This window comes from Patiria miniata, unplaced genomic scaffold (genome assembly GCF_015706575.1).
Source record: "Patiria miniata isolate m_02_andy unplaced genomic scaffold, ASM1570657v1 HiC_scaffold_5, whole genome shotgun sequence".
In the NCBI taxonomy this organism is placed as follows: domain Eukaryota; kingdom Metazoa; phylum Echinodermata; class Asteroidea; order Valvatida; family Asterinidae; genus Patiria; species Patiria miniata.
The window spans coordinates 12,480,890-12,508,389 of NW_024037072.1; the positions used below are offsets into that span (position 1 = coordinate 12,480,890).

The following is a 27,500-nucleotide window of genomic DNA, read 5'->3' on the forward strand; positions in this document are numbered from 1 at the left end:
ATAAAGCGCATTTCTAATGAAGTAATATAACTTTTTTCGAAAAAAGTTCATTCAAGAGAATTCCAACAAAATTTTAAAAAGAGAATTAACGTAATTTTGAAACTTTTGTAAAAAAAAAACAGTCCACATACACCCCCTTGTGCATTCATTTATTCTAGACTAATGCAAACAAATATTGTCCTTGCTCTCTGGTATGCGAGACGAGCCAAAACTACATTATATGCGCTACCAGGATATTTCCCAAACTCAAGGTCTGTGCCCTTCTCCCTTGTGCCCCGCCCAGAATTTCAGACAGGAAAAATGAGCTCAAAATTTGCTCAAAACGCATCGAGCATGAGCACCCCTCAAGAAAATGAGAGTGCTCCCCCCCCCCTTCAAACTGGGCCCCACAATGCTAAAAACGGTTTATTGATGCAATACCTTGGATCTTAATTTAAAAAAAAAAGCATTCCTGCTCTTTCCATTACGAGCCTGTTGACTTTTCCTACTGTACTAACAAAAAATTGAAACTATGAAAAAAAAATGGGGGAAAATTGCACTAAGAGAAACAATGAAGAACATGCATGCATCCGGAATTTAGCCTTGAAAGAAATGTTTATTGAACAAAATGAAACTACAGATATTTATGTATGTTTTCTTGCTTTTCTCTGTTTTTCTTCTGAGAAGTATAACAAACTCTTTCAAAAAGCATCAGTTACGACATCCGATTCACAATCTGATCTCTATTATATCAAAACAGACATAATATTTTGGCTTTTATAGAACTGTTTTAACAGATTGAAGCTGGATATATAATAATTAAAAAAAAAAATAATTTTGTTAAAAATGAACAAACATATCACCACTTCACAATGTTTCATATCACTGGAAAAAGGTTGATGCATATTTTTCACTATGCTGTGATGTACTATGGCCAAAGATTATAATCTATCTTTATACTGTTCACATAGTCATTAGCTTACATAATACCAACCTGGTCTGTTTATATTGAAATAATTGAAACGGTCCAACAATGACTATTTCTTTTTAGGTCACGAATTTGCAAGTGTGGGACATTATTTCAAGTTTAATTAGGATCTAGACAAATCACTTTCATACAAATATCACAATTCTGTCTCACAGAATTTCAGTTGATTATTATCAAACCAAACGGAGCATTACTAGCTCTCGATTACAAATTACATGATTATACTTGTGACAAAATCTTCAAAATATAAATGATTAAGAATACGAGAATTCTAATTAAAATGTTTGAGCAACTGGCACAATCGTGAAATCCATTATCTGAAAGAATCAAATAGATTTATTTTTACTTTTCCTCAACCATTTCTTACTGAGAATTTGAAAATAAAATATATTATTGTATCAGAAGGTACAATTTGGCAAACTTGAATCAATACAGGAAATCATGGATTCTGCTATAAAGGTTAAACAACAGACACAATTTATAATTATTGTTGTACATAAAGCAAAACAGCAAGCTATTAATTTTGTTAAAAGAGTTGGTATTGAAGAAAATATCAAACTTCAAAATAAAATTTATTTGCAACAAAAGAGACAAAATAAAATTGCGTCGTGTTGGGAGAGTTAAATGCTGCATTCTACAGTATACATGTGGTGTTAAAGACATTAGTAATGAAGAAACAGTTATCAACGTCGTCAAAACTTCAAACAAAATGTAATAACTAGGCGAAGCACTGAGCAAGTCTAAAGCAAGATTATTTGGCTGAAATTATTCTCATTGAGGCAAATGCTCTCGGAAATTCAATAATCATTTCTGTGGCTTCATAAGTGAAAAAAATATTGCTTAGAAATACGCACTGTGCTGGATGGCAGTCATTTTGTGTTTGGCAAACGTTTACATGTTTGCAAGACTGGACTGATCTGAAGTCCAAGATTGGAAGATCTAAGAGTTCTTCACTGGCACCTTCACAATGACCTGCAACAGAAAGTCGAACAAGAAATTCTTGTTAGAAAGTCACACAAGATTGTTAGAAAGTCAGACAAGAAATTCTTGTTGGAGGTTTACGCCGTAACATTTGTGGAACGTCTCTTTCCTACTGAATTGAATCGAGATTATTTTGGTACATCTACAGGAAAATCTAGAACATTGATAAGGATAAGGATAAGGATGAGGACAATTATTGTTTTTTTCCTTCTGATTTGAATATCACAGAGGTGAGAAAAAAAGGCACACGTGGATATTTCTAGGCGTGTGATTTGTCTAGGCGTGTGATTATGTGGTCCAAACTGGGACTGTACAATCTGGAGTTTTTTAAAAAAATATTCATCTTGGTTTGCAGTAAAGCCATTTAAAGAACTCACAGAAGTATTACAGTGGAACGTCGCTATACCGAACACCGCTATACTGTACATTCGGCTATACCAAACATCGTCCTTGGCTCCCGGTTTTTGTGCACAAAACCAACCAAACATTGTTGTTGAAAACAGTCAACAGAAGAGCGACAAGTGGCTATTATTTCCCCAAGGCATAGAAGGGGAAAGCTACCCATCGATGTAGGTAGTATTAGCTCAAAACTGTGTAATTACATAATTGAATAGTCGGCACGTGTTTGAAGTCGTCTTTCAGTAACTAATGGGGCATGCACGGTGAAGTTATGAAGGGCGCCATTTATTGAAAAGTAAATACCGGAGCACCGGCAGCTTAAAATCGCTATACCGAATGATCGCTATTATGAACATTTTCTGTGGATCCCGCGATGTTCTTATAGCGGCGTTCCACTGTATTATGCCGTAAATGTATGCCGAGGTGTACTGAAGGATTGAGGCGTGCGATTATTCGCCCTTCTCAGGGGATGTGACTGCACGCCTCAAATCATTTGACGCTTTAAAATGTCATGTTATCTAGTAATAACAACTGTTTGTAAAAGTCTACATTTTATTCAAATGTATACATTGTGCCTTATCTCGCCATTTTTTTACTCACTTTTCTAAAAATAAATACCTGATGATAAAACCCTAAATGTTACTCACAGTTTTGACTTGATAATACTCATGCAGAGCATCTTCTCCACTGTTGAAAGAAGAAAAATGATTTCTTTATTTCAAAATTGAATTTTAAAAACCCAAAAATGTTTCTAGTTAATTAATAAAAATGATCCTCTGTAACATAGGCATTTCTTATTTAACCAAAAATCAAATGTGACCCTCATGGTTTACTGCAAATTAAGTTCCCTTTATCCAAAAGTTACTGCGCCATACGGTGCCGAACAGTGCCATAAATGTGGAGCTAGATTACTACAAAGCAAACCACGTGTGATGCAACACTTTTATCCCACTGAAATTTTATTGAAATAATCAAACTGCAAGGTACTCACAGGTCACGTCCAATGCCAGACATCTTGTACCCACCGAAGGGAGCATTAGCCCCACCTCCAGAATAGTTGTTGACCCTGCATGGACATAGAAATACAAACCAAAATTAAGACTTATATCCCTGCAGCACCCTCCAGAAGACGAACAGCGAATAAAGATTAAAACGTTGAAGTCTTAATTGGTCTTCTCATAGCACCACGTACAGCACTACTGTAAACTCCATTTGTGTCATTTCCTTCAAACTTTCCTAATAGCTAAAATAGCAACAAATGATTCAAGAATATCCATTACACAAGAAACAACACACATTAAAGCCAGAGTCCATCATTTGCAGCTATCCAAAAAGTAACTGGCGTAAATTATTGATGAAAAACATACTTGGTTGAAAGATAGTAAGGGGACAAAACTCCCTGTGAAATTATTCTTTATGGCAAGCTGTCATTTTGAAGAAATTAACAAAAGAAGGTCATGGGAAATTCAAATTAGTAGTTCATTTTGTTATTCAGCGCAGCGCGCGCAAGCATATTGGCACGACGCACACGCGCGCGGTTGCTATAATTCGTCGGATCAGTGTGCAACATCGCGTAGCTGCAATCAGCTCAGCGAGAACGTGTCTCGGACACACATGATTCAGCAAGTTTTGATTTGAAATTGAAATCCTAGAATGTTGTGTTTCTCGAAATATACAGCTAAAGCTTAGCTGAAACTTCATCAGGTTAGTTGTTCAGCACCCTTCTTTAGATCTTGAGCACTTTAACCCTAACCTTCCCAAACCCTCCAAAATCCTCTTTGCATAATGAAGGATTTTGAAGGATTTTGAAGGATTGAGGCTGCATATGGCACAAAAATGTGTGGTTGATTTTGGTGAATGCATTATGCCAAGGTCTTAGGCTGAACCTTGTGTTGTTTATGCTCAGCCATGCATAAATTTAGGCATACATGTAGATTATACTTGAAATCATCCGCACTGCTTCATCAGGATATCAACGGCGCTGCCTCAACGTATTAACAGTGATGATGGAATATTCTGAAGAACTGAGGCAGTGGTCAACCCTCCAAGGAACAAATTCAAGATATAACGGATGATTTCAGAAGATTGAGGCTATGTCAAATTTTAACATGGAGGCAGTTGGAGGATTTTGCATAATTGAAGATGCATCCTAGCAAATAGGTCTAAGGGCTTAGGGTAAAAGAATCTCTTCAGGCAGAACTTCTCCTGTTCCAATGTTATCTAGATAATTTGAAGACCATTATGTTCTGAGGCCCCCCCCCCAAAAAAAAATACCCAGATTTGTTTAAAAAAGGCATTTTTTTCAGGGAGTGAATAATACTAACGTGATGGTGCCAGCTTGTAGGCTATTAGCGATCGTCAGAGCCTTGTCGATATCCTTAGTGAAAACCCCTCCAGCTAAACCATACTGAGTGTTGTTAGCCTTCTCCAGAACTTCATCCAGTGTCTTGAATTTGATGAGCAACTGAACTGGGCCAAAGATCTGTCAATGTATCAGAAACGAAGACAAGAATTATTAATTACAAGGACTTGATGGTTTGCAATGACACAGCGTTGTATGCATTGCATGCCACTGATAATAATTCACAAATACTTCTGGCAGGACCCAAAATCCACATGTATCTTGTTTTTCTGATTTTGCCCTAATGAACTTCACATTACATGGTCAATTACAAGGACAAACATCATTATATACAATATTATGTGCCGGGCACTTCTTAATATCATAGTGATGCAAAATTCCATCTACATGTACTATTTATTCCAGTGTCGGACGTACATTATGGACAAGTGTGCATAATTAAAATGATAATTATAAAGTGGATTTTAATTCTGATAAAAAGTATCAGTTAGTTTAACTAATCATTGTAGTCATACTACAATGATTCAGAAATGACTTTTTGCTGGGGTACAAATTGGCTTTAAGCACCACTGATGATATCAGACATGCTCAGACAATTTATTTTTTTTTGGAACCATTTCATTTATTTCTTAGTTGCAAGTAAGAGCCAAACTGTACAACATTTCTAGAGATAAACTATATTTCAATAAAATTATTATTATTATTATTATTATTTATTCGGCCAACAAATGAACAAAAGTACAATAATAATTCATTTCAGCAACAGATGTTTTCTTTTACCAGTACATTAAATACACATGTAAATGTCATTTTTATTCTTCAAGGCTCGGCGTATAATCCACCCTGTGTATAAGCCGCAGTACACATTTTCATGGGCAAATTCAACGTATAAGCCGCGGCTTATATTCCGAAAATTACGGTAATGAGCTTCAAAATGATAAACATGTTTCATTTGTGGCAATTGGACAATTTTGAAATTGTGGCATTGAGGTTTATATATCTGTGGAATAATTATTTATTAAAATGTCAGTCACACCTAAATGTATGTTCACATATCCTTGCGCCTAGTCCTTTGTATTTTACAACAAGGTGAAAACGGTGAATTGCTTAAGGTGCTTAAAATTTACAAACGTGAAATTTTTGTTGCAAGATGTTACCTCTTCCTGAGCCACTCTCATTTCATTGGTCACATTTGAGAAGACGGTGGATTGGACGAAGTATCCCTTGTCACCGATGCGCTGTCCTCCGCACTCTAACTTAGCTCCTTCTTTCTTACCAATCTCGACGTACGATAGAATCTTGTCCATTTGGTCCTGATCAATCTATAGGAATTAAGAAGAAAATCTAATGTTAACAACTCATAAATATTCATGACGTAATCTGATATCTCATTGGTTGATAATGCATGTTCACCGGGAGCAATCAGACATTGGCAAAGACCTTTTAACAGAAAGCTATCGGACTAGAACTGTGCATTGACTATGTATGCTGTGATGAATTGAGGGGGAGAGTTCGCACTGCACAAAATCCCACTCATAGCCCACTGTTCTGCACTGCCACACAATTTATTGAGCGGCGCAGCATCATATCAACCAGTGAAAGCATCTTTTCAGTAGCACGTGTGTTTTCATGTGTTACCATTCAGCACTCCAGACTCAGGAACCATTCACTTTTATGAAAATGGGTCTGGGAACAAGATAAGGAGATTTCAGAGGTTCCTGGATGTCGGCGCTGACCTATACCTTCGCTTCACACAGTTACAGGCTTTTCCAATCTATCTGTAAAAAGGTCTGTGTAATTACAAAACATCCACTTGAAATAAGTACATGAAGTTTTAAAAACATTTAACAATTAATTTTTTATCAGCACAAGTACCTTAAAAGAATGGGCAATCATGTATCTACGGGCCCGGTTCCCACAAGGGAACAAACTTCACTTTTAAATTATTTGACCTACCAAACTAGTTGGCACATTAAGAACATGCAGGTATGTCATATATAAAGGGCAGGGTTTTGAATTTTTTAGAGAAATTAGGGGGTAAAATGATGATGACGACAAAACGCAACACGAAAATACAGATGGCGATCACCGCGTGATGTACCGTGAATGCGTAAGGCACGCTAAATCAACAGAATCAGACGGCACCAATTGCTAACCGTGAAGGAAAATCTTAATTTTTACCCCAAAAATACTGTTCAAAAATTACATAAAAGGTGTCATTATATTGAGAGAAATCTGCTTTTGGATGAAAAGGTCACTTTTGAGTAATAAAAAATACCCTTGACTCCAATTTGATCGAAACTAAACAGGGGCCGTAGACTACACAATTGCCAAAGAATGACTGTTGTTTGGAATGACTCCAGACTTCAATGGAAAGTCAATACTTAGAGATCTCCTGTCTGAATTCAAACTTTAGTTTGGTGAACATGAATCCTTCCTGATACATTTTGGTTTGGACACTGCAACGCCTGTCTGAAATGTGTAAAAAAAAAAAACACCAACCAACCTGAGGCCCTGACTCTGTCTTCTCTTCAAACGGATTACCGACGACGCGACGCTTGGCTCGCTCAACACTCTTCTTGACAAACTCATCATAGATGCCTTCCTGGACAAAGGTACGGGACCCAGCTGAGCAACACTCCCCCATGTTGAAGAAGATCGCCTCGTGACTCTCCTCGACGGCGTAATCCACTACAAACACAAAGACACATCATTTTTCTGAGAAAACTAGGCTTTTTTTGGTCAATTATTGCAATGATTTTATGGGGCTTTACTAGTGACGAAATAACTTAAGAAGTGTGCCTTACAAAATCTTCAATTGCACCCAAGCAATTGATTGGAAAAATGTATGGAATTCCATATATCGTCACCGTTTTCACGAATGGGTGATTAGTTTTGCAGAATTAATCAAATAAGAAAAGTGGCTGTTCGTGAAAACGAAAAAAACAACTCATTAGCAAATTCGTCCCTTCATGAAAACGCTAAAGTGAGTACGCGCAGATTTTGCCCTACTGCCGTCCGAGTCCATGCATTTTTTGTACAGTACGCGCAGATTCTGCCCCACTGCGTGTGCACCTTGAAATTGGCCCCTTCGTGAAAAAAAATGTTTTATTGCGCACGCCTGAAACTCGCCCCTTCGTGATAACACGTCATTGTATTACAATGTATTTATTTACTGAAAATTTATTAACACCATAGAGTGCGGAAATTCGCCCCTTCGTGAAAATGCAACTTTGTGGCAAATTCGCCCAAGGTTTTAATTAATTTTTTGAAACTATAGCCTCACCAGGTTGTAGATATTCATATATTTATTCATTTTCATCAAAAAAACCCCAAATTTTGAAAAACAGACGATTTTCATGAAATTCGCTCCTTCGTGAAAACGGTGACGATATGATGGACAGGGTCATTATTGGCGCTGCATTGAAGTTAAAATTTGACTGTAAGTACAATGGAATGTTCCATATTAACCATTAGACCTGCCCACTTGTGCACATGGTCAACAACAAGTGTCTATATCCAATGCTACACTAAACACATACTAACCCTAACTCCCGCCTTAGTTTTACCAAGTACAGAACCATGTCCATCAAAATCCATCACTCAATCTGCTTCACATAATGCTTCAGGACCAAATCCGTTGAAATCCACCACTGGCGCTTGTGGATTTTGATGGACCTTGTACACATGGCTTATATGCCAATCCCCCAAAATTGGGAGGATGGATTTTGATGGAGTTGGGAAGGTTAGGGTGAAGCCCTTTGTGCAGTAGTTGGTCGCACGGTCATGGCTGTTATTGGTCAAAACATCATGGGCGGGGTTAAGTAGATTTGTCTACTGAAGAGGGCAGCAAGGCCAAGACCAGGGAAACTAAGTGTACATGTATGGCGGCTATGTAATACAAGGTTGAAGATTTCAATAGTTTCTTACAGTCTGCGTCAGCAAAGATGATGTTGGGACTCTTGCCTCCCATCTCCAAGGAAACACGCTTCAGATTGCTGGTCCCAGATGCTGCTTGGATCAGCCTCCCAATCTATAAGAAAACACAACATTTCTCAATTGCAGTCTCTTAATTGCAACAGAATAAAAGAAACTCTTTTAGTGTCTTTCCAGAGCCATTTCAAACCACTGAAAAGAAAGTGCCATGAGGGTTGGTTCAACCTTCAGGCAATTTTTTTTTGCAAATTTCATAATGTTTACAAAATGCAGTGTCAGTTTGATGTTCACTGTGACCCTAACAAATTCACTTCTTTTTAAGAGTCACTTGAATTACGAATTCAGCTATTTAGCGTCTCCTTGCTGTCATCAACAATGTTTATAAATTACATGTTCAAGTTATACCCCAGGTTGTGAAGAAGCAACTATAGTTAAAAAAAAAAAAGTACAAGAATGAGAAAAAAATGAATGTCATCAAAGACAATGCCTAGGTGACAACGATACCTCTTGCATTCACCAAAGTAAAAATAAGGGGTAAGTGATATCCGAGGAAAGTTCACAACTTATTTCCTCATAGGACTCAAAACTACAACCGCTGCTTACTACTGCAGACATCTTAACCACTGGATCACCAACCTTACCTGGGTAGGCAGCGGGTTTGAATCGGATGTAGCAGGAAGGAGGGGGGGTGCTGTAGGTAATATCTTTTATGAGTGAAATTTGCATATCGGTGATGAAAATTTTTAAACCTGGGTTTTGCTCTTCACCAGCATAATGTTTTCCTCATAATCTCTCCGACAGCACTTACAAAGTTAGATTTGCAAAGAGCAAATCCAAAGTAATTTACACACATTCCACCATGCACAGTAGCGTACCTCAGTAGAGCCAGTGAAGGCCACTTTATCAACGTCCATGTGTTCAGAGATGGCGGCTCCTGCAGTCGGGCCATAGCCGGGAATAATGTTGACAACTCCGGCCGGAAAACCAGCCTAGGAAGAAAAAGGATAAGCACAGTCAAAAGGTGTCAATCAGACTTGGTCATTCAAAGAAACATCAATGTGCCAAATGCTGATAGGCTTCAATCATATAATAATATATTGTTACTTCTGGGAGATATGCATATTCAGTTTTGGAAGAGGGAAAAAAATTGTTCCCACTGAGTGATTGTTGACTGAAAACATTTATTTTTCCCAACAACAACTCCAACATTTTTAACCTGCAGTTGTTAGTCCTTGTACAGCCGCAAAGCACCCTGCCTTTTAATCCTTATACTACCCCAAACTGCCCTGCCTGTTTCTCATTGTACAGCCCCAAACCACTCTGCCTGTACTCCCTGTACCGCCCCAAACTGCCCTGCCTGTAATTACTCCCTGTACCGCCCAAAAACCAGCCCCCCACTCTGGTTGTATGGATTCATCATGGAATACATACAGTGTGGTACAATATAACACAAGTGCTAGTTGATTAGTTAACCACATTTAGCTAATTCAAAAAATCTGCTTAATTATTATGAAATAAACAGGATATTTATTTTGGAAAGATTTCCATATGGCTCTGGTTTTTTTAACATGCCCATATTTGTCAACCAAGAGGGTAAAAATTGAAAATATGTTAACACACTTGAAACATGTAGTTTTAGCATAAAAACTATTTATATTTATGAGAAATGTAAAAGTCGGAGCTTAAATCTAACTCTAAACTTGTGAAACATCCATGAACATAACAACATTTGTATATTTTACTACGAACTGTTACACATCTCAAAATGGTGATATTCAACTCATGCTTTACCAACTTCTTTAGCAATGAATGTTAATGTTAAGAGCATGGTTCAGAGATTATTTATGCCAAGTTTTGAGTTTCTATCACAAAAAATTACGATTTTACATTGCTTCAAAGTCAAATATAGCCGAAAATACTATGTTTCACCATTTAAAGTTTTTGTTTGGTATGGAAGAATGGGGTTTTCTTGGGTCAAACTTATTGCATGTAAACCATGGATGATACAATATAGTTACATGAAAAAAAATTGGAAAAAGTACATTGGCAGATAATTTTCATACCTGTGTCCCCTGCTATGTTTCGGACGTTACACTTTGTTAACATCTCAACCTGTCTCACATTTTATGGCATTGCTTTGGTATCATTGGCCTGTTAGCTTATTTGCAGGCAGAAAATAAACTAACATATTAACATTTATGCAATTTCTGTATTCAAATTGCCACAGAAATAGTTTAGCAGTGTGTTCTATCACCTTAAATACCGGTATAGTACGGTACGGTACGGTACGGTACATGCACTTGTTGCAAACTGGATCTGTCTAATTTATCTGTACTTCCAAACGTTATGTTGCATATGGAAAATTGCAAAATATGAACTTGATTGCAGTGGTAATCATTAAAAAAAAACCTGAAAACATACTGAACTGCATTTACTACGGTACAAAAAGACAACATGTCATCTTTTGTTTCGGATGTTACATAATGTTAACATCAGATCATCAATTTGTACAAGCTTTGCTAATGTTTGATCTGTTTGCTTTGTTATTTTTGGCTCACCCACATCGGTATACAGTTACAGTATCCCATGTAATAATTGAAAATCAATGTTGGAATGAAACCTGTAGAAAACCTCGATATTAAAGGTAAACTGATGTGATTCGTGCTAATTCCACAGTTAGTTTTGTTACATTTTAAGCAATGTAACACCACTGTTTGGGCGCGTATTTCAACGTTACAGTTTGTCCCCCCATCTTTGGCAAAAGTTCTTACATACCAAAAAGAAACTAATATTCAAACAAGGGACCTCTATTTGTACAAAATTTTCACCTTTCTCTAAAATACAAAACTTATACATAAATACCATTCAAGTTTTGCATGTTAAAACAAGTTGTCAAAATTTGTACCAAAAATCCATGATTTTATCAAAAAATACCAGGTTATTTAACCAAAATTCACGCTTTGCTTCATGTCATCTTGCTGCAACACCAAATTGTGTTGTCTCCTTTAATTTGATACCACACTTACTGTCGTTAACTTTCTAAAGATATAACAAATGTCATGGTTTTTTTTAATTTGTCCACCTTTTCATGGAATTTGCCTTTCAAGTTCTTTGAGCACTGTATATATGTAATTTTAAATCAAAGAATTTACATGAGATTGAAATACCGGTAGGCCTACTGACCAATTAGTGCAAATAATTACACCTACTTGTAAGCTGTATTCATTGAGGGAATGTAATCTTTTACCTTAAAAGTCTCACTTTTGTTTGTTTCGGATGTTACATTATACATGTTAACAAACTGAACATGTCCATCAAAATAGAATGGTAAAAGTACAAAGTACATAGTCTCCCACCATACAGTACATGTGGAACTGGAATCATCCATTTTGTTAATAGAGGTGACCAGCATGCATGCAGAAAGTTAAAATCTAGATCTAAATTTGGTGTACTATAGTGTAAAATTGCCATACAGGAATTGAGAAATAGACTTTACTTATATTGTATAAGTTGGAATTACCTTCATAGAAGCAAGACCAGATAAAATATAAAAACAAAACACAACAGGGGGACTTAAAATGTTGAAATCTATTTTTTCAATGTAAGAGTTTTCCCTCATTTGAACTTGTCTGACGTTAAAAACGTTTGTTAACACTATGCTGTAACGTCCGAAACATGACAACAATACCCCAGAAAGTATTATTTATAGGGCTCAAGAATTCTGATGAGTAGTTGTGGTTGACATTGTTTTAGTTTAAGTAACAGTTAGGTTATTTTTGAACAATCCAGCAATGCCATGCATCACATACAGTGTCTTTAAACATTTCATTGTTACCAATTTAATACAGTAGAAAGCTTAGAAAGTTAACAGTAACTTTGGATTTTGGCATCAAATGCACATTATATTTACTTTTAAAACTGAATGAAATGGTTCAAATATTTTTCTTGACAAGATAAAACAATGAAAGAATCATAAAATATTGATATAATCAAAAAAATGCATGACAAATGGCAATTTTGTGTTAACAATACAACTGTGTAACGTCCGAAACAAATTTCTTGTGCTACGAGAAATTTGTTGGATATCAAAGATCTAATTTATGTATAGATTTGTTTTAAAACTAACAGTGATTTATTTCATGAGGATTGATTCACTTCAGGTACCCTATACTTTGAGTTATTAGCTGAGAAATGGTATTTTTTGTTTCGGACGTTAGATTTGTTTCGGATGTTACAACTGTTAACGGAAAATTTGTTTTGCTGATATAATGGTAATGTAATTAGATACTGCATTAATTTATGCTGGGATGGGAAGCTGCCTTGAGCTTCCTCCAAAATGAAATAATAAATAGGTTCTGCAATTCCTTTATTTTCTGAGACTCCAAAATTAAAATTGTTTCGGACGTTACAAAACTGTTTACGGAAAATGAGATAACTTTTTCATTTGATAAAAAAAGTTTTAAACAACATCACTGCAATAAAATAATGTTACTTTCTTTTTAGGCATTGGAATGGGGTAACCAGAAAGTGTATTTTAATAGTGATATCATATAATTTAATTGTAGTCCTAGTGTGTCAAATGAGGGGTAAGATTGTTTACGGAAGATGTAACGTCCGAAACGCCATTTTCAATTGCACCATTCCATGAAAATAATCAAGATAGTTCCGATTAATGTTCGCTTTCTTAAAGTTCCACTCATACTTATTCATAATATATAGGAAAGAAAATTATTGTTTCTGATTTTAATTTTTTTCCAACCAAAACAAAATTGTCTCTTGTTTTGGTTGACAAAATTCCGTTAACATTTGGCTGTTCAGCAACACGTCACTCACATAAACGAAGGTTGTAGGATTTTCATTAAGCTATGGGAGATCAATCTAGGTCTATGCTACAAAAAAATAGGAAAAATGATTTCCAGCTCTGTATCTTTACAAAATTTGAGGCTCTCAAAGTGCCATTAAGCTTTTTGGTATATGTTAAAAAAACCAGAGCCATATACGAAGTTCACTCAACACCCTGTGTATAAACCCTATGAGATTGGACTGAAAAATTCTAAGTGTTTTCTAAGAAAATGCTTGTATTTTCTCACTGCTCAAATTGACTTTGATGACATGAAATTGCTATCTAGGGGCTTGTTAGTCAATACAGAGGAAAATTAGTGAACTTCGTATATGGAAATCTTTCCTTTATTTTTGCCACTTTGGCCTTTCCCCCCCCCCCCCTGACCAATTTGAGGACCAAATTTAACCCATCTTGGTTTTTTTCAGGCTGCATCTGATTTATGCGGCTGTGGCTTGCAATTACACATATGCCTATGGATGCCTATGAAGCCACTCCTCAAAGACACGTGTATTACTTGCAGCCGTAGCCGTAGCCGTAGTCTTACTCACCTCTTTGATCAATGAAGCAATGTGCAAAGCACTGAGTGGGGTCTGCTCAGCTGGTTTGATAATTAAGCTGTTCCCACAACAGAGGGCGGGACCAAGCTTCCAACTCAGCATCTCAGCGGGGAAGTTCCATGGTATGATGGCACCACACACACCTACTGGCTCATGACGCGTGTAACAGAAAAAGTCACCCTCTGAAATAAAAACAGCCAATTAATTACGGTCAGGTTTACCTTAAACCTGAGTGACCCTGGTCCAAATCCCGCCTGCTGTAAAATGTGATTTGGTTTTGCCGGTTCAACTTAACTGTGTAAGCTTTTGATATTAGGTTTACCCTTCACCAACGTATAAACACTGTATACTCAGTGTAATACCTCCCGAATGAAAGTTGGAAAAAATTACTCGGGTGGGACTCGACCCACGACCTCCTGCTTTCTAGTGCAGAGGTCTTACCACTCCAACACCGAGCTTGTGGGATCGGGTGGCTGGTTCGAATCTGATGAACATGTAGCAGCGGGTACCACAATTAAACTATTCATAAGATGGAATTTTTGGGGGGATTTTTGGCGTCGGGTGATGTAAATCAATATTACGTTTTGCCCTTCACCGACGTATAAACACTGTAAACTCAGTGTGTTACCTCCCGAGTGAAAGTTGGAGAAACAAAAAATTTTAAATGTAATTTTTTCCTCAAATTTAATTCTTCAGGTGAGGTTTTTGCATCACACATTCGAATACATCATCATAAGTACATCTTGAGGTTGTTTACAATGTACATGTATGTAAGACCAAGTACAAAATAATCAGTTTCTCGCACCCACCCCTTCATTTTTCCCCACTTATTCTTCCCTTTTTTAAATCATAAATATATTTTGTCTTCTTATTTTCTTCCAGCAAAATTGCAGCTTTTTATGCATGCAAATGCAAAATCTGGTACATGTACATGTAGAAAGGGTGATGGTTTCTTTTGACACAAAAGTATAACTATAAGCAACATGGTAGAGATAATAGAAGAATTCATTCGCCATCTTGGAAACTCTGCATTCTGGCTTTTTTTCAAAAAACTACTCTTTTTTTTTACTTGGCCTAAATGCAGTTGAATCTAGTTTGAAGGATTTTGGATTGGCTCAATGTAAGCAGGGGTGGGTGCTAATTTGCATCAAATCCGTACAATCTGTATTTGTTTTTCCAGAAATCACTTACTATTTTCCTGCAGGAAAAATGAAGAAAGTTCTGGGAAGACTTACTGATCGGTATGGTCTTGCCGTGGATCTTATCAGCCCAACCAGCAAAGTAACGCAGTACCTCCACCGACCCTTGAACACAGCCGTACATAGTCGTGTACAGCGTGCCATTGTCCAGGGTGTCTAAGGACTAAATGTCAAAGGAATATTTGAAATGTTATGTTGATTCAATGACAAATAAAACTGCAAATGCTTCTGATTACAGATGATTCAACAATTAAATTGCCTGCACAAGAATGAAACTACGGGTAGGAAGTCACACAAAAAAGAGGACATTTCAAGCCTTAAAGGGATTATACAACATTTGCAAACATCGAAAAACAAAACTACCAAGTTTTTACGAAATACCTTACTAGGATGTTGATAAATGACAGTCTAAAGCATCCTGTAAAATTATGGCACCTGGTGTGAAGTCATTTTCAAGAAAATTGCATTTTTGTATACATTTCCAACGGTGGTCGGCCGACCACCGTTGGAAAAAGCAAACTATTTTTCAACTTCTGCTCCAATTTTACAATTTTTTTCAGTCCAAATTTTGTTTGCTATTGGTAACATGTTCATGAACGGGTGCAAGGTTCCCTTACCTTACAATTTTCCGTCATCTATAAATTGATCCATTTTATCTTTAGTGGAGTCAGGGAACCAGACTACTTAAACATTTGTGTTTTTCTTGGTTTTTAAAGCGTTTTCGAACACAAAACTTCAAACATGTCAGTTAAACAATATTTGATCTATTATACTAACCCCTCAAATAGTTCATTTCTGAAAATTACAGCAAAAGCCAATGATGTACATTCCCTTAGCATGATTTACTAGGAACCATACCCATCCTGGCAAATTCCAACACCATACCGGGTATGGGAAACTGTACACACATATTTCTGACTTAGTTTCTGGAGGTGTGCCAACCCAACGTAAAGACTGTCAGTTTAGGGGTACTGTACCCATCCGGACAGGTTCCAATAAAACATGCTGTTGGGGTTTGATGGGTTGAGTTATGTTAGGGTTAAAGAAGTCACTGCAGTGTTTTTAAAAAAGAGAAAATTAGCTGATCTGAGGAAAAAGTTGCATGCCTGTCTTAAGTGGGCCAAGTTCTTACAAGTTGGGACCTCATGTCATGAAGTTACTGAGTAAAAATTACTACTCAGCAAATTATTTATGGGAAATTAGGCCACGAACCAGCTAAAACAACATTTATCACATGATGTATTGTTTTGTGACTTGTTTTGCTCAAGCAGTAACTGTTTGTGCTAAGCATAACTGCGAACTTAGCATTCCCACTGATAATGCCTTGAGCAGTTAACATGTACATGTAAGGAAGTTATCGTAGAAAAGTTTAACGTGAAGAAAGTCAAATAAAAAATCCACTTCTTACAGCAATGTGCTCTGCATCCCTTTCAAACAGGTCGGCCAACTTCTGCATCAATTTGCCGCGGTCCTGAGCATCCATCGTTCGCCATGGCGACCCGAGTTTGACTGCCTCACGAGCGGCCTTCACTGCCAAGTCCACATCGGCCTTCAAAACAAAACAAAACTCAAAATCAGCTTTGTCATCTTAAATTTTATGCTGGTACAATCAGGCTTTTCAGGCATGATATTTGACTCGGAGGACAAAAATGAGAAAACAAATGGTCTGGCAGACCCCCAAAATGTGTAATGCAGGCTGCACAGTGCCCTTCTTCATATACATGTAGGTTTTTCGAAAGGTTTGAAAATCAAACTTTAGGTTTTTAAAGGTTTTTAAGTGCCAAAATATAGGCATTTATAGGTTTTTCCGGACGCAAAACCGTGCAATATTTCAACATGAGGTAGCAGAAATTTAGCGACTTGCATGCCTCGAATTCTTCACACTAGATAAAGTTACCAATTTCAAGCAAACCGCCAAATTTGTAAAAAATACACAGTGCTCTTCTTCATATACACGTAGGTTTTTCAAAAGGTTTGAAAATCAAACTAGGTTTTTAAAGGTTTTCAAGTGCCAAAATATAGGTATTTATAGGTTTTCCGGACGCAAAACCGTGCAATATTTCAACATGAGGTAGCAGAAATTTAGCGACTTGCATACATGTACCTCAAATTCTTCACACTAGATAAAGTTACCAATTTCATGCAAACCACCAAATTTTAAACACTTGTAAAAAACGCACAGTGCTCTTATACAAGTAGGTTTTTCGAAAGGTTTGAAAATCAAACTAGATTTTTAAAGGTTTTCAAGTGCCAAAATATAGGTATTTATAGGTTTTCCGGACGCAAAACCGTGCAATATTTCAACATGAGGTAGCAGAACTTTAGCGACTTGCATACCTCAAATTCTTCACACTAGATAAAGTTACCAATTTGAAGCAAACCGCCAAATTTTAAACACTTGTAGAAAACTCTTAGCGAGAAACTTAAGGCCTTTAGTGACAATGTGTTGATTTTGGGATTATGATAAATAAAATGTGGGTCAAATTGCTTCGGAACATTTTCTTAAAACACTATTAAAATAAATGCCAGAACGAAAATATAGGTTTTTTCTAGGTCATATAATTATATGTAGGCTAATGTTATACTTAAATAGGTCATATATGTAGGCTAATGTAAAAAATAAAACAGGCTCCCTGTTGAAATAAAGTTGAAATATAGGTTTTAAAAGGTTCTATACATTGGTAAGTTTTAAAGATTTTGCTGTGAGTCTTGGTAATGTCCACAGCACAGAATGCTAAAAATGGAAGAAAAACATTCAATTCAATTCAATACAACATTTATTTCAATCCAACCACACACAAAAAAATAATGTAGCATGTACGGGTACAGTGAGAGAAATCAAGATAAATTATGCATAGGAAGAACAAAAATGGAAAATAGCAAAAATGCAATTAATATAATAGCCATAATAAATTTAAGCTTGTCAGTGGCAGGTGCTGAAAGAACACTGAATTCCCAAAAGCCATAAACTCAAGCAAACAACAGTCACACTCAGACAATATAAATGCAAATAAACAGGTAATTAATAAACAATACAGGTACAACAAATTAACTACCAAAAAATTGGAAACAAATGGCAGACCTGCTCTAAAAGAACACTGAACTCTTAAAAGCCATAAATTCAAGAAAACCACAATCATAAAAACTTAATACCCAGACAATTTAAATGCTAGTAAACAGGTAATTAATAAACAATACAGGTACAACAAATTAACTACCACAAATTGGAAAACAGAAAAGCAAGGAGCAGATTTAAATATATGAATAAACAAGTCAGGTGTGTTTACAAACACAAATGCCCCGCAACGGTGACAGTTCCCATGACATAACACCACTCTTTTAACTTCAACTTACATGTACCTTGGTCACATGGAACATTCATTGACAGCATTAGTGTCTTCTGTAGGTTTTATATGAATTAATCCCTAATCCCTATAATCTCAGAATAAATACATGATTTCTATTGTTTAAGCCACTGTGAACTTGACCCTCGACCTTTTGGCCCCAAATTCAATAAGCTTCTTAGGATTACCAAGAACAATCCACAAACCAAATTTGAAGTTCATATGTTAAGTATTTCTCAAGTTATCGCGCTGACAAGATTTCCATTGTTTTAGCCACTGTGAACTTGACCCTTGACCTTTTGGCCCCAAATGCAAAAGGCTTCTTAGGATTGCCAAGAACAATCCACAAACCAAATTTGAAGTTCACATGTAAAGTATTTCTCAAGTTATCGCGCTGACAAGATTTCTATTGTTTTAGCCACTGTGAACTTGACCTTAGGCCTTTTGGCCCCAAATGCAAAAGGCTTCTTAGGATTGCCAAAAACAATCCACAAACCAAATTTGAAGTTCACATGTAAAGTATTTCTCAAGTTATCGCGCTGACAAGATTTCTATTGTTTTAGCCACTGTGAACTTGACCTTTGGCCTTTTGGCCCCAAATGCAAAAGGCTTCTTAGGATTACCAAGAACAATCCACAAACCAAATTTGAAGTTCATATGTTAAGTATTTCTCAAGTTATCGCGCTGACAAGATTTCTATTGTTTTAGCCACTGTGAACTTGACCTTTGGCCTTTTGGCCCCAAATGCAAAAGGCTTCTTAGGATTACCAAGAACAATCCACAAACCAAATTTGAAGTTCATATGTTAAGTATTTCTCAAGTTATCGCGTTGACAAGATTTCTATTGTTTTAGCCACTGTGAACTTGACCTTTGGCCTTTTGGCCCCAAATGCAAAAGGCTTCTTAGGATTACCAAGAACAATCCACAAACCAAATTTGAAGTTCATATGTTAAGTATTTCTCAAGTTATCGCGCTGACAAGATTTGTCCGGACACACACACACACCCACCCACCCACCCACCCACCCACCCACACACTCACCCACACACCCACCCACACACCCACCCACGGAAGGACAAGGCGGAAACAGTATGCCCCTTCGGCTTCGCCGCGGGGCATAAAAAAGCAAAGGCTAAATTGTATTAAGGGAAAAAAAACACGGTGGTATAAAGGCATATACATGTACTAGGAAAGAACATGATGAAAGGAAAAAGTAATCATGGTAAATCATAAATTAAAATAGGAAGACTACAGTATCATGTCTGGCACAATGTTCTTGACTTACACAAACGTTGTTTAACCCTAACCCCTTGGGTATTTGTAGTAGAAAGTATCCTGAATCTGCCAAAATCCATCAATTTTGCCATGCAAAAACAATGTTGGTGGCAAGTGAGTCCATCAGAATCCACCACTTAGATTCTGAATCCATCCAAGTCCCCCAACTGCTCAATATGGAGATATCCGGAATCCATCAAAATCCTGCAGTACCGCTAGGCTTCATGTCCTGAATCCATCAATTTGATCAAAATCCCCCAACTTTTTCAATATGGAGGTACATGTATCCTGATTCCGCCGAAATCTTCCAAAACAGGGGTGTGGATTTTGATGGATTCAGGAACGTTAGGGTTAAAGTACAGTATCAAATGCACTAAACAAAATATTTGTTTATCACTCCACTTGCAGTTGGTCCTATTATTAAGGGAAATCAATGGAAATCAAAATCAAATTTTGTATTCATAGCTTTAAAAGCTTTCAGTCTAAGTTCAATTTTACGCATTTTTCCTTTCACAATCAAGTAATCTTTGACTGAATTTCATAGTTTTTCTCAAAAAGTACCATTTCAAAATGAGCTAAACCACACAAAAATCACTCCACTTTAGTTGGTCCTAATACTATGTGCCTAAGGGAAATTGAAGGAAATTAAAATCAATGCAGCCCTGGAATCCATTCAGAAGTCTATGCCTGGAGTTATTGAGCCCCTCCTTTCATAGCTCCGTGATGAAAGTAAGGAAATCAATAACTGCAATCTACTTGGCTCTTTCCTCAGACCATCTGCCGATTTAGCCAAAGGACAGTAAATTTAATTAAAACCCTAACCCTGCTGAATCCAACAGGGTCTAACTATGTCATATACCCGATGGAACCTGTTGGATTGAGCATTAAACCCCTGGTGTACATTCCTGATGCAAAATGTTGGATTCAGCAGGCAACTGAACCGCATTATAACGCCATGTTGGACTCCGTTGGATTCAGCAGGCAACTGAAAATAAGGCCCAGTGGATTGATCAGGAAACTCTGGTTGGACTCTGTTGGATTTACTAGGAGGTTAGGGTTAAGGAGCTAATCACAATACAGTCTTGGAGATTGCAGACATAATCACTGACATTCTACTCTTTTAACACTCTTTTTATATGTTATTTAAATATAGGTGTAACTAGTAACAATGGTAATAAATAATGTGGTACTAGCACTATATACCAACAGTCTCAAAGCGCTTGATAATAATTACCCCTGTTCATCAGGCTACGAGACCATATTTTTCTGCAGCATTTTGAGATCAGTGCAATCTGGTCTCTACCTTCACAGGTATCCATTGTATGCTCCTGGGTGGAGAGAGGCAATTGTAGTGAAGTGTCTTGCCCAAGGACACAAGCCCCACGTTCCCTGTCAGGGTTCGAACCCTCGTACCACGGCACATGAGTCAAACACCGTAACCATTGGATCAAGGCGCCCCACACCATAGTCACACAACTTCTTGTCTGCTTACATTGTGAGAAAACCACTACTAGAGTCCCACAAATCTATAAATTCTGCCAAATCAGCCAAAAAAAACACCAAATAGCCCAGTTCATAACTGGGGTGGCCTCCTTTATTTCAAGCATTGGAAGGCCCATCATTGTCAAAACCAAACAGTAAAATGACAATAATATCAAGCAAAGCAAATAGACACAACTTTGAGTTTGCCAAAGGTCACATATACCCAGTAGCTGTAGTATTTATGCAGACACCTGTTCATGTGTTAAAAGCTTATTTCTGCTTGACTTAACTTTATAACATGATTCAATAGAACAGCTCAACTGTTTTGTATATAATCCTTGTTTAGCATTTCTTTTGGAGGGTGAATTGTGTGGGGGTATGATTGATACAGTGGCAGGGTTGCACATTTCTAGGGAAACCTGGAAAAAATATGACTTTATGGGTCAAGGTGCAATAGTAAAGTGCACGGCACACACTCTTACCCATAATGATATAGGTATTACATTAACCTCAGTAGAAATGTCTGGTAACTTAATTGTCAAACATGAATGTTTTTCACATTAGGAGTCCTGGGATATTTGACTTTATAAGTCGAGTCGTAGAGGAAGGATTTAGTAGAAATTTATGGTAATTTGCTTAAAGGGGCATAACGGCCTAAAATCCCCAACAATTTCATGTTTTGGATAGTTTACTTACACTATTTAAAGGTCTAGTTGAAAGGAAACTAACCTTATAGATGTCTTACCGTTCCCGAGAAAAGAGAAAAAAACATGGACACGACGGAGTACGTATACGTTTTTCCTGTCGTTTTCATTCAATGCACAATAAACGTTGTGTGTGTCACATAAATTACACATAGCACCAATGCACACATGCGGTTTCTTACACATCCGCAGTTAGGCGAATGCTTTGCGGCTGGAATCACAACTATCACTGAACAGACTCATTTGGGGGGGGGGGGGGTGGCAAAAGTGTACCCCGAAATTCATTCTCGCACGAATAACACAAGAATAACACAAAAACGCCTGGTTTTTTTAAGTACAGTGTATACATGTAGATGTGTGGATGTTTATATCCTACATTTAAATGTTCTTTCCAATTAACATCATTTCGTTCAAACGTGTTTAGTAGCCCAATTGGGCATAATTTGTAATGTCCCTTTAACAAACCTATTTCTTCATGCACCTCAAAACCAAATCCATGTTTTTCATATTTACCTTGTCTCCCTCCTGAATGTCGCATATCTTTTCTCCTGTCTGTGGGTTGATGGTAGGGAAGGTTTTCCCACTGACCGAGTTCACAAACTCATTGTTGATGAACAACTGCATTAAGAATAAATGACCAAAAAAATCATTACTATACAAATGCAAGTATATATTCTAAAGGGTCCATGAAATGAACACTTTCAAATTTGTTCAACTTTTTACTCCTCATAAATGTAAGAAAACTATTTGACATCCCATTTTGGTTAGTTTTATTGAAAAGTGCACTTCTTTAAACGTTAAAAAATTTCCAGACAACTGAGGGCGCTGTTGCTGAGGTGTAATTTAAGGAAGATAGCTTTCAGTTTAGGGGCAACCTCGTCCCCAGTGCTTACTTTATTTCCAACCGCGTTTCCAATAGTAAACCCTGGATAGGAAAGTTTCTTCCTGTATCCTGATTGGATACCGCAATTGGCTAGTAATGGATTTTTATCGTGTACTTGGTGCTATTATTCACAACGTGCAGGACGTGTTTTCGCGATCATTCGTCCACGCCTTCTCGAAAATACTAATTTCCTTCCCAATTTGCTCATATTAATATGAAATATGATACTGCATGTTGTCTCGATAAGATCGTAACAGTTTGATTTCAAAAATCGTGTTTTCGTAACTCACGCCGTGCTCGCGCTGCTACGAATTGACTCTGTTTTTACCCCAGACACCGCATACAAAAACAAACGCTAATGTGTAACGCATATCCAGGCACCAGACTGTTCCTCATTTGCATACGTGTGTAAAAATCTTGCACATGCAAATGATCCAATACCAGGGTGAGAGAGCAGGTAGTGGTGGGTGTGTACTGCTCGACACCCTGGGGACGAGGTTGGTTTAGGGGTTATCTGTTGAGATTGTGACCCCCAAAAGTTTGCTCATTGGCTTACTGCCATGTACTGCCACAACAACGAATCACCAAAGAAAAGAAAATTTACAACAGCAAATATCCAAAATTCTGGTAACGTTTGGTGCTGAAATACATGTGACTGTAAACACTGAGGTTTCTGCCTGAAATAAATACATTGCATGGGCCCTTTAAATGTACTGTTTTCTTAGGCCCAAAAAAATAAAGTTCTGCTTCCGGTTTCCCTACCTACCCTATTCTGACAGCCCCTACCCTAATTTTTGTATTGGAAAAATGAGAAAATAACACCCAAAACCATCAATTTCTACCTTTTACCCTTGACTACATGCAGAAGCCTCCGTATGATCGTACACACAAAAAATTTGCAAAAAAAAAATTCCCTACATACCTACCCTATTTCCAAATGCCATGTAATCGGAAGCAGAACTATTCTTTTTTTTTGGCCTTATTAATAAAAAAAGATGTATTGGGCCTGATATTTTAATCCCCGGCAGGATCGAAACATAATCAGGCCTAAGTTACATCCAGTCAGTAAGTAGCACGCAGCAGTTGTATTCATTTTTCATATTTTTCTGTAATTTTTAGGATTAATTCCTCTCCCTAAAACCAAACCAAAACAACGGGCCTGTATGTGGTGTTGTAATGGTATATATCTATATCATCTATATATATAAGAGAGAGTTTAACTCGGCCTCCGAGACGATGTTTGCTCATGAAAGGATCCGAGACCGCGGGCTCCCGCTGCACCAAAATCGCTCCACGTCCGTGGAAAAATACGGAGGGTGTCTTCCGCCGGGTCGGACACTTCGGGTCGTCCTGATTTTCCCGTACGGACCGGCGATCCTTTTCGTCTATTTTTCGTGACTGCATTTTGCGCAGGAATTTGCCGTCGTGTGCGCTTTCACGTTGATTGCCTGGCCGCCCCCTGTGCTGGCTTTTCTGCGAGTCTAGACTGTGCGAGGTCAACGTAGGGGTTTCGTTTACGTGTTCTACTCAGCCGTTCTGCAAAAGCGTTCCCCAAATTGTGGTGTGGGGTGACCTTGGTAAAATATTTTTTCTCCATGGTGCGTGGCCACCGAGTGCCCCTATTCTTTCATATGCTTCGCTTGCCGCCCCTGCGCCGAGTGCAACGAATACTCAGAAGGACTTCACATTAAGTATGCCTTGCGCGGTCTGACCAATCGAAAGTCTACACTGCGTAGTATTTCCGGGCTATGCAAAACTGTCGATGGCAACGCGTACTGCAGCCTGCTCCACACCCTGGAAACGAGGTTGGGTCTACGGTGCTCGCTATTTGCATGATTTGAAGCACAAGCATGTGAGTGACGTGTATAGTGCTCAGTTGCTTCCATCGTGTGTTAATACAGCTCCATGCTTCCACCAAGGCTGAGCGTTGTGAGTTCGCTGCCCGCCACAGTGTTGCGTTATAATTTCGGGGGCCTGTCTGGGATCAACGAAGGATCGATGCATTGCTTCAAACATCGCGATCTTAAACGCAGTCGCACAAAAAATCAACGAAAATGTGTCCGATCCGGCGGAAGACACCCTCCACATTTTTCCACGGACGTGGAGCGATTTTGGCGTCGCGAAAGACCGCGGTCTCAGATCGTTTCAGGAGCAAACATTTCTCGGAGGCCGAGTAAAATTTGCTCTTATATAGATGGTTGACCCAAGTTGAATAACAGTTGACTCGACAAGTTCCTCGCAGACAGTCTCGCAAATTGTAAGACGTTCAAGTTTACGTTTGTTGAAGAGTCCAATATACTGAAACTTAATTATGACCTTCTTAATCAGCCTTCGCCTGTGTACTACGGCAAGCCTTTCAAGTACGTTTTCTCACAAATGCCACTGCCTCACAAAATGCCAATTTAACAGACCAACGGGAACATTTACAAACTGTTGCCATGGTACATAATTATCATGGGCGTCAATCGGTGGGGGACGGGGAACCCCTCCACCCCTCCACCCCCCCCCCCCCCCCATTTTAAAGCGGTGGAGACTTTTTTGGTCCCCTCCCCCCCCCCCACTTTTCTTCCCCGAATAAAAATTGTAGCTACTACATGTATAATGATTCTATTACTCAGAATAGCTGATTTAATGACACCAAACTCAAAAATGATGTTTAAAAGATGATCTTTTGCTAAAAAAAAAATTGTTTTAGTGGTCAGAAATTGCCTCAGATCGCACCACAGAAATTGCTTTTCTATAACTGCACGTCTTCTCAACTAAATCCCCCAATTACATTCATCTCCCCACATTTTCATCCCCAACTCTACGCCCTACCCGATCTATGATCGGGTAAATCAACGAGGGATCGATGCATTGCTTCAAATATTGTGATCTTTGAACTATGTTGGGTTGGAATAACGAAGAGTGCATAAATAATAATATTGGCGGTTGTTGGCTGTTTGGCCTTGCTTATATTATGGTTGAACCATGCCAACCTGAATAAAATAGTTAAATCGACTTTTTCCTCGCAGGTCTCGCAAATTGTAAGAAGTTCAAGTTTACGTTTGTTGAAGAGTCCAATACTGTACCTTCATAATGACCTTCCTCCATGATTCAGACCATGTAATTTTATGGTATCACACTCAACATTTTTATTGCAAATGCCACCTTCACGTTTTATTCCATTATGATTTATTGTCAAAACAGTACAATCAGCCTTCGCCTGTGTACTATACGGTAAGTCTTTCAACTCAGTTTTCCCACATTAACAAACGCGACTGCCTCACAAAATGCAATTTAACAGACCAACGGGAAAATTTACAGACAGTTATACATGCCATGGTACATAATTATCATGGGCGCAGCGTCAATCGGTGGGGGATGGGGGACCCCCACCCCAACATTTTAAAGCGGGCAATATCGTTTGGTTCCCTACCCCCACTTTTTCTTCCCCGAATAAAAATTGTCGTCTACTATAATATTCTTTTGCTCAGAACAGCTGATTCAATGACTCCAAACTCGAAAATGATGTTTAAAAGATGATCTTTTGTTTTACTATCGTACGTGGTCAGACATTGCCTCAGATCGCGTCACCGTAAATTGCTTTTTTATAGCTACATGGCTTCTCAACTAAATCCCCCATTTACATTTAACTCCCCACACTTTCAACCCCAACACAAATACGCCCTACCCGATCTATGATCGGGTAAATCAGCTTGTCTACTTATAATTTTCATCTCCTGACAAATCCATTATGGAGCACCTTCAAGGTTTGTCAAGGGTAAGCCCAAGGCAAAGGTTGAGTTCAAAGGTTAGCTATTATGTGTGTGGCAATTATGCTCCCAGTACCAGTACATCATATGCAGCTATTATTGACTTGATTATCTAGTGCATGTATCGGTACATGTGAAGTTGACACATGGACTTGTTTGTGACAATTTGACCTTGATGTAGGGCACAGACAAACCAACACATTTTATTTTATCAGTGACAGACAATTCCAATGTACCACAAGACTATCTGTGCTAGCCTGGTAAAAACACTGAAATTCATTGAGTCCACCTTAAGTCTCAGGCACAGCATATGTTGCAGCAATGAAAAGGTTTTTAACATTTTTTGTCTCAGTTATCTCATAATAGCAGGCAATTTTGGGCTCGAGTTTAATTACGAATATATATATCGGTAAGGCTGATCATTAACAGAATAAAAGACATGAAAAAAGTCCAAAATATATTTTGGGTTCAGTTATGGCTAGACAGACAGTAAACAAATTAGTCAGACAACAAAATCAATGATAACCTTTAACCTTCATGTACAAATGTGCAGCTTAACCTGCAATATCCTCCAATTGGCCTCATGGAAAAATAGCATATAGCCTCAATCCTGCAAATTCCTCCGTTATTTCTTGAATATGGTCCTTGGAGGGGTGACCACTGCCTGAATCCTGCAAAATCCTCCGGCTATGACTGTCAATAGGTTGAGGCAAAGGCAGTGACATCCTGGAGCAGTGTGGAGGATGTTAAGTATAATCAAGGACTAAATTTATGCACGGCTGAGCATAAACAACACAAGGTCCGGCCCAAGA

The 27,500-nt window shown here is 37.9% G+C and overlaps 1 protein-coding gene across 2 annotated transcripts in view; it reads right to left on the reverse strand.

The window, feature by feature from the left end:
- Positions 1 to 575: 575 nt before the first annotated feature.
- LOC119740994 (retinal dehydrogenase 1-like) overlaps positions 576 to 27,500 on the reverse strand; it is a 28,589-nt gene continuing 1,664 nt past the window's right edge. The window contains exons 1-13 of one of the 2 annotated variants that reach the window (XM_038216539.1): positions 24,155 to 24,201; positions 22,564 to 22,668; positions 16,653 to 16,793; positions 15,281 to 15,407; positions 14,037 to 14,227; positions 9,521 to 9,634; positions 8,640 to 8,742; positions 7,216 to 7,400; positions 5,867 to 6,031; positions 4,672 to 4,829; positions 3,339 to 3,413; positions 2,995 to 3,034; positions 576 to 1,939 (exon numbers count right to left, since the gene is read on the reverse strand). In XM_038216539.1, coding sequence (XP_038072467.1) covers positions 1,907 to 1,939; positions 2,995 to 3,034; positions 3,339 to 3,413; positions 4,672 to 4,829; positions 5,867 to 6,031; positions 7,216 to 7,400; positions 8,640 to 8,742; positions 9,521 to 9,634; positions 14,037 to 14,227; positions 15,281 to 15,407; positions 16,653 to 16,793; positions 22,564 to 22,668; positions 24,155 to 24,181 — 1,464 coding nt within the window. In that variant the 5' untranslated portion in view covers positions 24,182 to 24,201 and the 3' untranslated portion in view covers positions 576 to 1,906. Of the gene's footprint in view, positions 1,940 to 2,994; positions 3,035 to 3,338; positions 3,414 to 4,671; positions 4,830 to 5,866; positions 6,032 to 7,215; positions 7,401 to 8,639; positions 8,743 to 9,520; positions 9,635 to 14,036; positions 14,228 to 15,280; positions 15,408 to 16,652; positions 16,794 to 22,563; positions 22,669 to 24,154; positions 24,202 to 27,500 lie in introns of those variants that run through there. The other variant, XM_038216540.1, reaches the window with a different exon arrangement.